Here is a 14,692-nt window from a genome sequence, read left to right as displayed (position 1 = left end):
GGAATTTGCTCTTTAATAAAAATTTACAAAGGTTGAATCTTGTAGCAATGAAACATTAAATCTCTACTGAAGTAACTTCAGAATATTATCAGAAAACTTCAAAATTAGTTTCATAGGTGCATGATCCGACAACGCAATCACATCATAGGAACAATTAGCAACAGAGGGCACCAATTGCATCTCCAGCAAAATATAATCAATTCTTGAATATTTATGGTATACATGTGAAAAAAAAGAAAAATCTTTTTCTTTAGGACGTCTAAATCTCCAAATATCCACCAAACTGTATTCTAATAAAAAAGAATTAATACAAGTCGCAGCTTTATTAGGAGGTGAAGGATTGGTGGACGATCTCTCAATCGACGGATTGAGACGGCAGTTAAAGTCACCACCCATAATCAACTTATATTCATTTAAATTTGGCAGCACAGAAAATAGCTTCTTAAAAAATTCAGGGCTATCTATATTAGGTGCATAGACACACACCAAAGCCACCTTTTGACCACATAACAGACCAGTAACAATTAAATATCTTCCGATTAAATCAGTAACAGTATTAAAATGAACAAAAGGGATTTTAGAATTAATAAAAATAGATACCCCTGTTATTTTATTTACTGATAAAGAATGAAATAAGGGTCCCTACCAAAATTTTTTTAAAAATTGATTTTCATTCTGCCTACGGATATGCCTGCGGATATGAGTCTCTTGCGCAAAAATAATATCTGCATGGTGTTTTTAATTTCTTAAAAATCTTTCTGCGCTTAATAGGTTGGTTCATACCGTTCAAATTCCAAGATATTATATTAATTTTATTAAGATCCATATTTAAAGTTGAATTTTAAAAGTTTATAAAGTAAGCTAATGCGCAGGTGCAAACTAAATCTGAAGAAAGGAAAAAGCATGACTCGATCAGAAAGAAAAGCAAGATAATTGACAAAAAGAACCTCCCAGGACTGCCCAGTCAAAAAAAATCTAGTCTAATAGACCCACCCCTCTATCCTGAAAACCCGGAAACCATCCAATAGATGGACAGCATGCTACTCTAATGACCCTTGACCCCTGTTTCCAGATAGCAGCCCTTGCTTACAAAGTATACGTTACCACCACCAAAAAAAACATAACAAAGAGTACATAAAGAAATAAACAAACTCCAAATATGTTCATATTATGTCTAACAATAGTTAACAGGGAACTAACAACGGCCATCTTAAATCCATTTAAAATACGTACCCATGTATTCAGAAAAAGATAAATCCAACCAACTAATATACTACAACTAATGTTAAAGACTTACAAATCAAAGAGTATATATATATATTAACTATTAAAGCAAACAACAATAGATCTAAGTAAGTCAACCAAATCCATGTCTGGGCACTCATAAAACGTGGAGCGGACATTCATCGAAACCGTAACAAACAGCTCCCAGCTAAGGATTAACTTTTCAAATTGCTTGCAAGGTGGACTTAAACTCCTTTATAGATTTCCAACCGTCTTCCAACCGTTTTGGACGAGTATTAGGTAGAGTAACTATCAGACGAGCCAGATAATGCAAAAAGGGACGACAGTTAATCTTATAAAATTCAGCCATAACTTCTCAATATATAATTCTTTCAGCATAAATCTCTGGGGTAAAATCTTCAACTATACGAATCTTTACTTCATTATAAATTAGCTTATCCCTTTTCCTTGCATCCCGAAGAATAGCTTCTTTGGTTGTAAAATAATGCAAACACAGAATCACAGGACATGGTTTCATTTCGGCTGAAGGTTTAGGGCATCGAATTCGGTGGGCTCTGTCCAGAATTGGACAGGCTTTGAGAATGTCACTAAAAAGTGAATATAACATGTTCGAAAAAAACTTCAATGCCTGACCAGTTTCTGTATTTTCAGACAAACCTAGAATGTGTAAATTCATCCTGTGACTTCTGCTTTCCAGATCGATCATTTTCTTCTTAATTCTTGATAACTCTGAAGCAGCCTCATTAATTTTCTTTTCCATAAAAGACAACTTCAATTCTTGTTCTTTAATAGTTTGACTCATTAACTCCTGTTCTCTTTCAGTTCTGTGATTGTTCTGTTTAAGTGTCTGATATTGAACTTCCAGGTTCTTCAAAGATTCCTGAACAGCGAAAATTTTTTTTCCAGCTTTTCATGAGCGTTCGTCAGTTTATCGATCTTGGTGTCCACCATTCCGATCTTCGCATTAATAGCTTCTATTAAAGAGAGCACTCTTTCTGCTCTGATTTCTTTGTTCAACTTCAGGAAGAGTTTTGCCACCTCTTAATTTGATTCCAGATCGAGTATCAGCCATCGTAATTAAATCGTAGATCCTTCAGCAAAAATAATAAATCTTCAAACTTTAAACGAATCTAACAGTAGAAAGTAAGTTGTGAAAGATGGAGCTATGATAAAAACCTTTTACTCCATGAGCTGCCAAGAGGAGACTTCCAGTGGTTCCAAAGACTTGCCTTGATTATGATTAAAATTTAAATAGTCTGAACAGAGCATACACACAATGCTGGAGGAATGCAGCAAGTCAGGCAGCATTAATGGAGGGGAATAAACAGTTGATGTTTTGGTTTAAGACTCTTCATCAGGATTGGAAAGGAAGGGGGCAGAAGCCAGAATATGAGGGTGGGGAAAGGGGAAGGAATACACGCTGACGGGTGATAGATGAGACTAGGTGAGGGGGAAGGTGGATTGATCAGAGAGAGGGTGTGAAGTTGGGAGGAGATAGGTGGGAGCAGTAAAGGACTGGTGAGGAATCTAATAGGAGAGGGCAGTGGACCGTGTAAGAAAGGGAAGGAGGAGGGGAACCATAGGGAGGTGATGGGCAGGTAAGGAGAAGGGGTGAGAGGGTATCCTGAATGGGGAATAGAAAAAAGGAAGGTTGGGGGGAAATTTCTAGAAGCTGAGGAAATTAATATTCATGCTGTCAGGTTGGAGATTACCCAGGTAGAACGAGTTGTTGCTGCTCCAATCTGTTTGGTTTCATCTTGTCAGTAGAGAAGGTTGTGGACAGACATGTCAGAATTAAATGTGAAATTTAATTGAAATGGGGAGCTATTGGAAGATCCTGCATTTTGCTGAAGACAAGAACAAAATGCTTGACAAAAAGGTCAATGAAAATTCTGATAAAATGTTTTCATAAAGGCCTACAATTTTTGACTGTTTATCCTCCTCAATAGAATCTGCCTATCTTTCTGAGTTCCTCCACCATTTTGCATCTGTTGCTGAAGATTTTCTGCATCTGTTGCTGAAGATTTCTTGCATCTGCAAAATGTCTTGTGCTTGTGTGTAAATAATAGTTTGGACTGAAGTATAGTATCGACCCTGCAGTTTTGCTGTGGATCGTTGTTGTTCACCAGGGAAGAGATTTCTTTAACATTTCAATCTGAAGGACAAAACTTTAGGATAAATGTTGGAAATTCAAAACAGTAGAAGCTTAAAAGCTTACTATGGAGTAACCAGTCAATAGTATTCTGTATCTGGACTATTTGGAACAAGAAATTACATTTACCAATGCAAGAAAAAGGCAAAGGGAACAGGGAAGAAAAAGATAAAAGTAGGAGTTAGCAGTAGTATGATTGTTGGCTGATACTGATGGCCAGATTGCTCCTTAACATTGAAATGTCCCAAGCTACCAGCCTATCCCTTTCAATTTTCCATGTTATTCCCTTTGAATGCAGATGAGAAGTTTAATTTTTTCATTAAAATTAATTCTTTCTCGTACATCCAAGGGAGTAAAAATCTTTGTGTCGCAATGTACACGCAATGAAGGGGGGAAATGTGGGAAGATATTGCCCAAACACTAAGATTGTATACATGATTGTTTTGTGTACATGTATGTATAGTCATAGTCAGTCAATCATACCTGATGTAACTTTCTGCTTCTTGTATGAGAAGTGTAGAAAAAGTAGAAATAAGCTGAAAATGCCGATTCAGAGCACGCAACATGACTGCTGTACCCATTGCCATCTTCAACTTTATAGGGACCATGCCCAGATCACCTGACTCCACACATAGATTGCCCTTCGGTCTGTAAGGGAACCTGCTCTTTCCTAGCTTCCCTCTTAATCTTGATAACATAATCTACATTGGGATTCTCCTTAATTTTACTTGCCAATGATGTTTCATGGCCCCTGTTTGCCCTCCTAAATTCTCAAGTTCTCTCTTGAACCCTCTGTGTTCCCCATAGGGACATGCTTGTTTGTAGTTCCCAATACTTGTCATGTGCTTTATTTTGATCAAACCTTTAATATCCTTTATCATTCCAATGTTCTCCAGTCATGCTTGCCAGAATGTACTGGCATTGAAGTCTTATGCCACTTGTCAGATGTCATTTTACTTGCAAGCATCTAGGCCTAATTTATTTTCACCAGGTGTTCTCTTATGCCGTTGAAATCATTTTTCCTCCAAGTTATGATCATAATTTGAAGACCGAGCTCATTCCTTTCTGTGATTACCCTGAAACTCTCAGAAAAATTTCCACGGTTCCAAATGTGTTCTACCCCCCCTCCCCCCACCTATACTTCCTCTAGCTAATTGTTAAGAGGAAAGGTATTAAGTTCTACACAAATAGCCTAGCTGGATGATCCCTCCTAGGTATATTCTCTACATAACTCTGTGATGTTCTCTCTAATCAGAATTGTGATTCCACTTTGTATGCCACTCTGTCACATCTGAAACTTTTATATCCTGGACTGTTAAGCTTCCCTTCATTCAACCTTATTCCCACGTTGTAATTGTATTATAATTCCATTTAATCATGCTCCAAGTTCATATTACTTAGCTGTGGTATGTTAAAGCTGACTTAGTTGAGCTTGTTAGCCGCTCGTCCCCACGGCCCTAACCTCTGCTCACTGAATTTGCTGGACTTGATTAATCCTCTGCATTTGAGTCAAACTCCCCATGTGCTGCACTCTTTCCATTCCTCTGCCAAATGAGTTTAAACCCTCCCTTAGGAGTGTGCGCAAACCTCCCACCTACAATGTTGGTCCCGTTTCAGTTTCAGTTTGGGTGTAATCCATCCTCTTCGTGCTGGTCCCATTTGGCCCAGCAGTGACTCTAAAGCCCTTGCTCTTGCACTAGCTCTTAGCCATAAATTCGTCAGTCCTATCTTTTCTTTTACTTTTACTGGCACAGAGTACTCACAAAATTTTGACCCTGGAGCTCTTGCTTTTCTGCCTAACTTCCAAAATTCATGCTGCAGAACCTTTTTCTACCTGTCTGGTATGTACCAGTGTTTACCATAGCATCCAGCTATTCTCTTTCAGAATGTTCCATAACCTCTGAGACATTCCTGACCCTGGTACCAGAAAAGCAACAAACAAGTCTGGAGTATTGCTTTCAGGCATATAAATGCCTATCCCATTACCCTTCCCTAGTAATTCCCCACAACTATTGCTCATGGTGCCACAAGCTTGGCTGCTGCTTTCTTCTGAGAGGCTGTCCTCTCCAACATTATCTAAAATAGTATGTTTGTTTGATGTAGAAACATAGAAAACTTACAGCACAATACGGGCCCTTCAGCCCACAAAGCTGTGCCGAACATGTCCTTACCTTAGAAATTACCTAGGGTTACCCATAGCCCTTTATTTTTCTGAGCTCCATGTACCTGACCAGGAGTCTCTTAAAAGACCCTATTGTATCCACCTCCACCACTGTTGCTGGCAGCCCATTCCACGCACTCAGTACTCTGTGTATTAAAAAAAAAATTAACCCTGACATCTCCTCTGTACCTACTTCCAAGCAGCTTAAAACTGTGCTCTGTCGTGCTAGCCATTTCAGCCCTGGAAAAAGTCTTCTGACTATCCACGCAATCAATGCCTCTCGTCATCTTACACACCTCTGTCAGGTCACCCCTCATCCTCTGTTGCTCCAAGCAAAAAGGCCGAGTTCACTCAACCTGTTTTCATAAGACATGCTCCCCAGTCCAGGCAATATCCTTGTAAATCTCCTCTGCACCCTTTTATTGGTTTCCACATCCTTCCAGCATTGAGGTGACCAGAACTGAGCACAGTACTCCAAGTGGGGTCTGACCAGGGTCCTATATAGCTGCAACATTACCTCTTGGCTCCTAAACTCAATCCCACGATTGATGAAGGCCAGTGCACCATATGCTTTCTTAACCACAGAGTCAACCTGCATAGCAGCTTTGAGTGTCCTATGGACCTGGACCCCAAGACCCCTCTGATCTTCCACACTGCCAAGCGTCTTACCATTAATACTATATTCTGCCATCATATTTGACCTACCAAAATGAACCACCTCACACTTATCTGGGTTGAACTCTATCTGCCACTTCTCAGCCCAGTTTTGCATCCTATCTATGTCCCACTATAACCTCTGACAGTCCTCCACACTATCCACAACACCCCCAACCTTTGTGTCATCAGCAGATTTACTAACCCATCCCTCCACTTCCTCATCCAGATCATTTATAAAAATCACGAAGAGTAGGGGTCTCAGAACAGATCCCTGAGGCACACCACTGGTCACCGAACTCTATGCAGAATATGACCTGTCAACAACCAGTCTTTACTTTCTGTGGGCAAGCCAGTTCTGGATCCACAAAGCAATGTCCCCTTGGATCCCACGTCTCACTTTCTCAATAAGCCTTGCTGAAATCCATATACACTACATCTACTGCTCTACCTTCATCAATGTGTTTAGTCACATCCTCAAAAAATTTCAATCAGGTTCACAAAATCATGCTGACTATTCCTAATCATATTATGCTTCTCCAAATGTTTATAAATCCTGCCTCTCAGGATCTTCTCCATCAACTTACCAACCACTGAAGTAAGACTCACTGGTCAATAATTTCTACTCCTTTTCTTGATTAGTGGAACAACATCCACAACCCTCCAATCCTCCGAAATCTCTCCTGTCCCTATTGATGATACTAATATCATCGCCACAGGCTCAAATATCTCCTCCCTCGCCTCCCACAGTAGCCTGGGGTATACCTCGTCCAGTCCCGGTGACTTATCCAACTTGATGCTTTCGAAAAGCTCCAGCATATCCTCTCTCTTAATATCTACATGATCAAGCTTTTCAGTCCACTGTAAGTCATTCCTACAATTGCCAAGATCCTTTTCCATAGTGAATACTGAAGCAAAGTACTCATTAAGTATGTCCGCTATCTCCTCTGGTTCCATACACACTTTTCCACTGTCACACTTGGTTGGTCCTATTCTCTGACGTCTTTTCCTCTTGCTCTTCACATCTTTGTAGAATTCTTTGGGATTTTCCTTAATCCTGTCCGCCAAGGCCTTCTCATCGCCCCTTCTGGCTCTCCTAATTCCTTCCTGCTCGCCTTATAATTTTCTAGATCTCTATCATGACCTAGTTTTTTGAACCTTTCATAAGCTCTTCTTCTTGACTGGATTAACAACACCACGGTTCCTGTACCCTGCCATCCTTTCACTGTCTCATTGGAACATACCTATGCGGAACTCCACACAAATATCCCCTGAACATTTCCCACATTTCTTCTGTACATTTCCCTGAGAACATCTGTTCCCAATTTATGCTTCCAAGGTCCTGTCTGAAGCCTCATATTTCCCCTTACTCCAATTAAACACTTTCCTAACTTGTCTGTTCCTATCCCTCCGATGCAATGGTAAAGGAGATAGCATTGTGACCACTTTCTCCAAAATGCTCTCCCACTGAGAGATCTGACACCTGACTGGTTTCATTTCCCAATACCAGATCAAGTACAGCCTCTTCTCTTGTAGACTTATCTACTATTGTGTCAAGATACCTTCCTGAACACACCTAACAAACTCCACCCCATCTGAACCCCTCGCTCTAGGGACATGCCAATTAATATTTGGGGAAATTAAAATCTCCCATGACAGACCTGTTATTATTTCAACTTTCCAGAATCCGTCTCCCTATCTGCTCCTCGATATCCTTGTTACTCTTGGGTGCTCTATAAAAAACACCCAATAGAGTTATTGACCCCTTCCTGTTCCTAACTTCCATCCACAGAGACTCCGTAGACAATCCCTTCATGTCTTCCTCCTTTTCTGCAGCTGTGACACCATCTCTGATCAGCAGTGCCATGCTCCACCTCTCTTGTCTCCCTCCCTGTCCTTTCTGAAACATCTAAAGCATGCAACTCGAAGTAACCATTCCTGCCCCTGAGCCATCCAAGTCTCTGTAGTGACTGCAACATCATAGCTCCAAGTACTGATCCATGCTTTAAGCTCATCCGCTTTGTTCATAATACTCCTTGCATTAAAATAGAAACATCTCAAACCATCAGTCTGAGCATGTCCCTTCTCTATCACCTGCCTATCCTCTCTCTCGCACTGTCTCCAAGCTTTCTCTATTTGTGAGCTAACTGTCTCTTCAGTTCGGTTCCCACCCCACCAGCAATCCTGGTTGACATGGGAAATGGCCTCGGGCTCTTTCCTTGCTGTTCTTCCTGGTGGCCACCCACCTTCTTCGTTTCTTTTAGTGTAACTAACTCACTGAACTGACTGGTTATGGATGTTCCATACTAGCCCAGTTACAACTTGCACTGCTCTCTGCAGGCCTAGTCAACATGAACAATGGAAATATCCCTAATCTCCCATATCACAAGTCTCTTCTAAGAGAAACAATATAAAAAAAACTTAGTGAATCACTACTCACCATTTTACCAAAGCCCTGACTTTGATCTAAAAAATGGACAGCCTGTCACAAAGTGGATACTCCCATTCTATAGGGCTTTCCTCCTGGATGTGGCTCTCGACACTTCTGCAGTTATTGCCAGTCTCCGTGTGGCTTCCAGCTGATGGGACCAGACATAATCTTAGCAGGGCTGTGTTTTTCCTCCTGTACTTGAATACTCCTAGAATCCTTTTGCCTTCCTAATTGCTTGTTGTGCCTGCAAGTTAACTTTGACTTGTATGATTTGCATGTTTGGTGTTCATGAGTAGTTCAAATAACAATCTCAGTAGTTTAAACAATGATCTCAGTTTTTAGTCTGATGTACAGTGAATCATTGCTGCTTTAGTACATTTAAGGTACATTTCAAGATAAGTCACATCTTTTCTCCGGATCAGGCTTATTATCACTGTCGGATATTTTGCAGCAGTGGTACAACACAATAAAGTAAATACTCCCAAAAAAAAAGCAGTAAGGAGATCGTATTCATGGCTTCATGGACTGTTCAGAAATCTGTTGCCAGAGGGGAAGAATCTGTTTCTGAATTGTACCTCTCTAATGATGAGAAGAAGGCATGTCCCAAATAGTAAGCATCTTTAGTGATGGATGCCACCTTTTTGGGACACTGCATCTTGAAGATGACCTCAGAGGTGGGGAGTTTGGGTGTTGTGCCTGTGATGGAACTGACTGAGTGTACAGCCCTCTGCATTCTCTTGTGATCCTGTGCTTTGGAGCCTCCATACCTGACTGTGATACAGACAGTAAGAGCGATGATTTTCAAGATCTTTGGTGACATCCTAAATCTCCTCAAGCGCTAACAAAGCAGTCATTGGCGTAACACACATCAAAGTTGCTGGTGAATGCAGTCATTGGCGTGCCTACTTTTATCAATGTGTTGGCCAAGATAGATCCTCTAAGACGCTGAGACTCAGGAACATAAAGCTGTTCACCTGTCCACTGCTGACCTGTCAATGAGGACTGGTGTGTGTTCTCCCAACTTCCCTCCTGAAGTCCACAAACAATTCTTTGGTCTTGACATTGAGTGTGAGAGATTGTTACTGTGACGCCTCTAGATAGTCAGCGAGGAGGAGATGTTACTACCAGTCTGTATTGACTGTGGTCTCCCGATGAGAACATTGAAGATCCCATTGCAGTTGGTGGTATCGAGGCTTGGGTTTAGAATCTTGTGATTAATACTGAGGAGATAATGGTATTGAACATCGAGTATATAACCCTTGCTTCCCTCAGTTGCAGCTATGTGATTTGCCTTGACCACTCCAATTTTAAGTTCGTCCTCTTTTCAATGCAATTCAGAATTTGTTAGATCTCCTGAGTTTGTTAGTGTCTTACTAAATATTCATAATTCATCAGGTCAGCCCTGATCCTTATTCAGAACCCAGCCTGTTCACTCTTTCCCAGTGATTTTAACCTGTCAGATATAGATTCATCACTGTGTTTTCTCCAGTTCTTCCATACCCTCTTGTGCTATAGAAACCAGACCTCGTGGTTTAACAATAATATCTTTACAAAGTCACTGAGGTGCTAATAAGTTCCTTATGGAAGGTTAAAATAAAAGTGGACACCATGGAATTGTAGGAGCAGTATAGTTTTTTGTGATAACATATCCAGACTAGGATTTCCCACAGCTTGACAGGTAAGATTGCTAACATCTCATCATTGACTAACACTAAAGTCCAACATGCCTGAATTAGTTTTGAGACAATTAAAAATGTGCTTTTTACAACGTGAATTGTTCTTTAAGTATTGCCCTCAAAACATACCAAAGTTTACAAGTTTTAACTTTGATCAGTGTTGCCTATTTCAGGTTGGTGCTCGAGAAATGTCATTTCCACCGCATATGAATCGTCCTCCCTTAGGGATACCCCCATTGCCGCCGGGTATTCCTCCTCCACAGTTTGCAAGCTTCCCACCTTCTGTGCCACCTGGTATGTAAATTTGATATTTGTTAAGTAAGCTGTAGCGGAAGCTTATTAGTACAAGTCTCTATAAACTGTTACATCTATTGTGTTAAAATTGAGGGGATTGGATGGGAGAGGAAAGGCAAAGGTTTTCAAATTGATTTTATGCTGAAGGGGCCATGAAGAAATTAGCTCAAGTAAATCCAGGAAGGAGTTAACAACAAACTTCACTGCATGGAATGCTTAAGGAAAATAATGAAGAGAAACTGGTTTGATATATAAAGTAGAAGAGCATTAACTGAATTCTAATTCTCAAAGAAATTAGTTGGGTATTGCTACTCCTTTTTGATGCGCTTTCCTACTAAATGAGTAATATTGTGTTGGAGTATGATCTATTGATTATTGGGATATTTGGCTACATTAGTTACATCCTTGAGAGCTGGTTGTGAATACAGTAAGAATTATTAGTAAAAGGAGCCGGAGTATGCCATGTGGTTCGTTGAAACTTCTTGACCCTTGACACCCGTTATAGTTCAAAAATATCTTTCGTTCTTAGATAAGTTCATTTAGCCAGCCTCCCAGGATTCTAGATTCCCTGAGAGAAATTCCTCCTGATATCCATCATAAATAAGTGACCTTTCATTCTGAAACTGTGCCCCCCAGGTTCGAGTTTCCCCCATGAGAAACATCCTCTCAACATCTACTGTGTCAAACCCCTTCAGAATCGTAAGTTTCAATAAAATCACCTCATTTTTCTAAACTTCAATGAGCGTAGGAGCTACAGCAGCGTAATTGTTAAGTTACTGGGCAAACAGTCATGATTCTGAACCATTGATCCAGAGAAGTGAATTTGAATTCTGCATGGCAGTCAGGAATAAAAATCAACTGGTATATAAATCTGGAATTTTAAAACAAAAAAGGCAAATTACCAGGTTGCCATTGGGAATCTCCATCCTGCACGTGACTCAAGACCCACCAATACAGTTGATTCTTAACTGTATCCTTGGCTGAGAGGCAATTGGAATGGGCAATAAACATTGATAATTCCCATGATTGAATATATATCAAAGAAAGGTCTCAAACTGTTCTTCCTTCACAGTCATCCTTGCATCCTGTGAATCAACCTGCAAACCTCTTAACTGTTAATACTTTGTATCTTACGTAAGCAAACCGAAGCAACACAGGACTCCAGGGTGATCTCAACAATACCCTGTGAAGTTGTGTCAAGATTTCATCTATATATATATGCTCCACCCTTTTACAATAAATGCGATTAGCGGTCTCTATTAAGACAACACTTTTTGCTTTTCTGTTTCTTTCACCAAGAGCATAACTTCACCTTTCCCCACTATGTATTCTGCCTGCCACATTTTTGCCCACTAACTTAACCAATCTTTGCACCATCTTGACTTGCTTCTGACTTTTCTTTGTGTCGCCAGCAAGTTTGGCTGCAATGCACTCAACTCATTTAATGGTATAGATTGTAAATTGTTTAGGCCACAGGACTAAACCCTGTGGCACCTTACTAGCTGCAGCCTGACAATCTGAAAACTTTTTTTTTATTCCATCTGTTTTTAGAGTGACCTTGAATGCCTTGGGCTCTTAGTTCTTACCTTGTACCATGACCTTTTTATGTAGCACCCTATATTGAATATCTTTTGGAAAGCAAATACACTATATACTATGCTTGCACAGATTTTCATTTTCAGAGCTGTTGGTGCTGCTTAATTGTGTTACGATTTTCAAAGTTTTCTGCTATTTAATGGATTCCAGTATTTTCCAGTACCAGCCTACAGTTTTCTACTTTCTGTCTCCCCCTTCCTATAAGGGACATTACATTTCTAATTTTCCATTTCATTGGGACCTTTTGAAAAATATATGGCACTTTGGGGAAAATTCACTATCTCTGCTGCCACTTTATTAAAGACACCAAGATGCAGACCCTGGGAACTTCACAAGCATTTGTTTGCCTAGTACCGGTTATGAATAAGTAGCTTTGTTGAATCTGTACTTTAGAGCAGTGATCTACTTGACATGTTTACTCTTTTCTTTATTTTTAGGAGCACCTATGATTCCTGTTCCTATGGGGATAATGACTCCTGCCACAACTGTAAGTATGATATAATTAAATTGCATTTATAAGAACCAATGCATGTTTGTACCAGGGTTAGTGACTCTACCACATTTTCAGACAGTCCCGGGGGGGGGGGGTCACTGATTTTTCCATTCTAGTCCTGTGGGTTCTGAGTTGATTGACAAGGCCATTGTGGGGACTCTAGACTAGCAAGAGATCCTTGATGAGAAGGGTGGGTTATATTAGGTGACATGCACTCCTGGTGGTTTTATACTGAGCTGCTGCATGAATCCCAATAGTGGGGATTCAGGGTTTCCCATGCCGCTAGTTCATTTTGAGCAAACGTGGGCCAGGGAGTTTTAGAAGTTGATGGATACTTTATCAAGGAGGCTTTGAGAACATCTTTAAATTGTTCCTCTGACTTGACAATCTCACGATGACAAAGCTTAGAATATAGTGCTGTTGTAGGAGTCTGTTATCATCCATGCTTGCACTGGTGGCCTGCTCATGAGGGATAAGAGCTTCAGTCCTAGGAATGGTGGCCCGGGAGATGATGCCAATATTGTTTTATTTTTGCTGGTAGATAGATCTGGAAGCAGAGTTGGAAGTACATAGTGCTTTGAATTGCATTTCAGAGGTGGTGTGCTCCTCAAAAGGTTCAGAGGGCTATGTGTCAATGCCACCTGCTGCTTCATGATACTAAACAGGAATGTGCAACTACTAATGAATTTACTGAAAACTTTTCAGTACAGTACTTTGGTATTCATCTGCAGTCATTCATCCTGAGCTAGCATGCTTGATATTTTAATTGAATCATAGATACTACTATTACTGATGCCAACTAAAATGATATTTAGGCCAATCCACCTCCCAGCTCGTAGGCCTTTGCTCTGTTAAGTCGTTGTCGTAGAAAACTGTCTAGATGTTTAAAAATGGTAATGAGGGTTTCTGTCTCCACCTCCCTTTTAGGCAGCAAGTTACAGGCACCCACCACTCCAGGTAGATTTTTTTTTCCTCAACTTTTATATTAACCTGTCCTCTAGTTATTGACTCCTTTACGAGGGGAAATAGGTTTTCCTGTGAGTCTAGTCCTGTCCTGTCAGAATTTTATTCACCTCAGTTGAATCACTCTTAAGCCAACTTTGTTCTGAAGAAAACATCCTACACATTCCAGTGTTGTCTTATAACTATCATTCTCAAGCCCTAGCTCATAAGTACTTCCAATTGCTGGAATGTGCTGACCAGAATTATACACAAGTTATTTAATTGCTCCAGTAGTATGGAGACCAAAACTATTACTGCTGTGCAACTCTCAGTTTTCCTCCTTTTCAATGCAATGCCTTGTGCTATTGAGGTGTTTCTCGTGTATCTTAACCTCATCTGTCTGTTCTGCTATCTTAACGAATAACTTTTTACAGCATGAAAAGTTCTTGCCTTTGCTGAATTAATTAGCATAGTCCTATTATTCTTTCAATTTTACCGTGGTTGCCATGTGCTTCTATACTGATGTGCTATGAGAAATTTTGCCAGACTCCTTGCTAATAACCTAAGTAGACTACACCAAATGGCTTACCGCTTCAACTCTGCTTGATATCACTTCAAAAAAACATCCAAGCAAGATTCAGTTCTTTCTAATTAATTCTGATTGTCCTTAACTGTCTTTCTAAATATGTGTACTGCACTGAAGAAATGTTTCTAATAATTTACAAATTAATGTTGGTTGTTTGGTCTATAATTTCTGGTTTGTCAGTATGTACCTTTTGAACTAAGGAGACCTTATTAGCTGTCTTCATACTGTGGCACCAAGCCTTTTACTGAAGAGACTTGTAAAATGGTGGTAAGAGCCTCTAATTTCATCTCTGCGTTGAGGCCATGAATTGCTTTTTTAGGTTATAGTGATTAAAGGTGTTAGATTTTTGTAATATTCTCCATGGCCTGTGTTGCGTATTGTTAATTCTTGTTGATGGAGACATTTGCAAAGTACTTGTTTAGAACCATACCTGATTTTTGTCCTCACAATGAGATACCATTT

General features: G+C 40.1%; 1 protein-coding gene across 11 annotated transcripts in view; it reads left to right on the top strand.

The window, feature by feature from the left end:
* rbm25b (RNA binding motif protein 25b) overlaps positions 1-14,692 on the top strand; it is an 81,721-nt gene that overhangs the window by 18,900 nt on the left and 48,129 nt on the right. For 6 of the 11 annotated variants that reach the window (XM_063053558.1, XM_063053581.1, XM_063053531.1 and 3 more), the window contains 4 exons: positions 10,493-10,613; positions 11,250-11,312; positions 12,647-12,696; positions 13,630-13,659. In XM_063053558.1, coding sequence (XP_062909628.1) covers positions 10,508-10,613; positions 11,250-11,312; positions 12,647-12,696; positions 13,630-13,659 — 249 coding nt within the window. In that variant the 5' untranslated portion in view covers positions 10,493-10,507. The remainder of the gene's footprint in view (positions 1-10,492; positions 10,614-11,249; positions 11,313-12,646; positions 12,697-13,629; positions 13,660-14,692) is intronic. The other 5 variants (XM_063053596.1, XM_063053615.1, XM_063053588.1 and 2 more) reach the window with 3 other exon arrangements.

This window comes from Mobula hypostoma, chromosome 1 (genome assembly GCF_963921235.1).
Source record: "Mobula hypostoma chromosome 1, sMobHyp1.1, whole genome shotgun sequence".
Lineage (NCBI taxonomy): Eukaryota > Metazoa > Chordata > Chondrichthyes > Myliobatiformes > Myliobatidae > Mobula > Mobula hypostoma.
The sequence above is the reverse complement of the archived record's forward strand: the minus strand, read 5'-3'. Positions and strand labels throughout refer to the sequence as shown.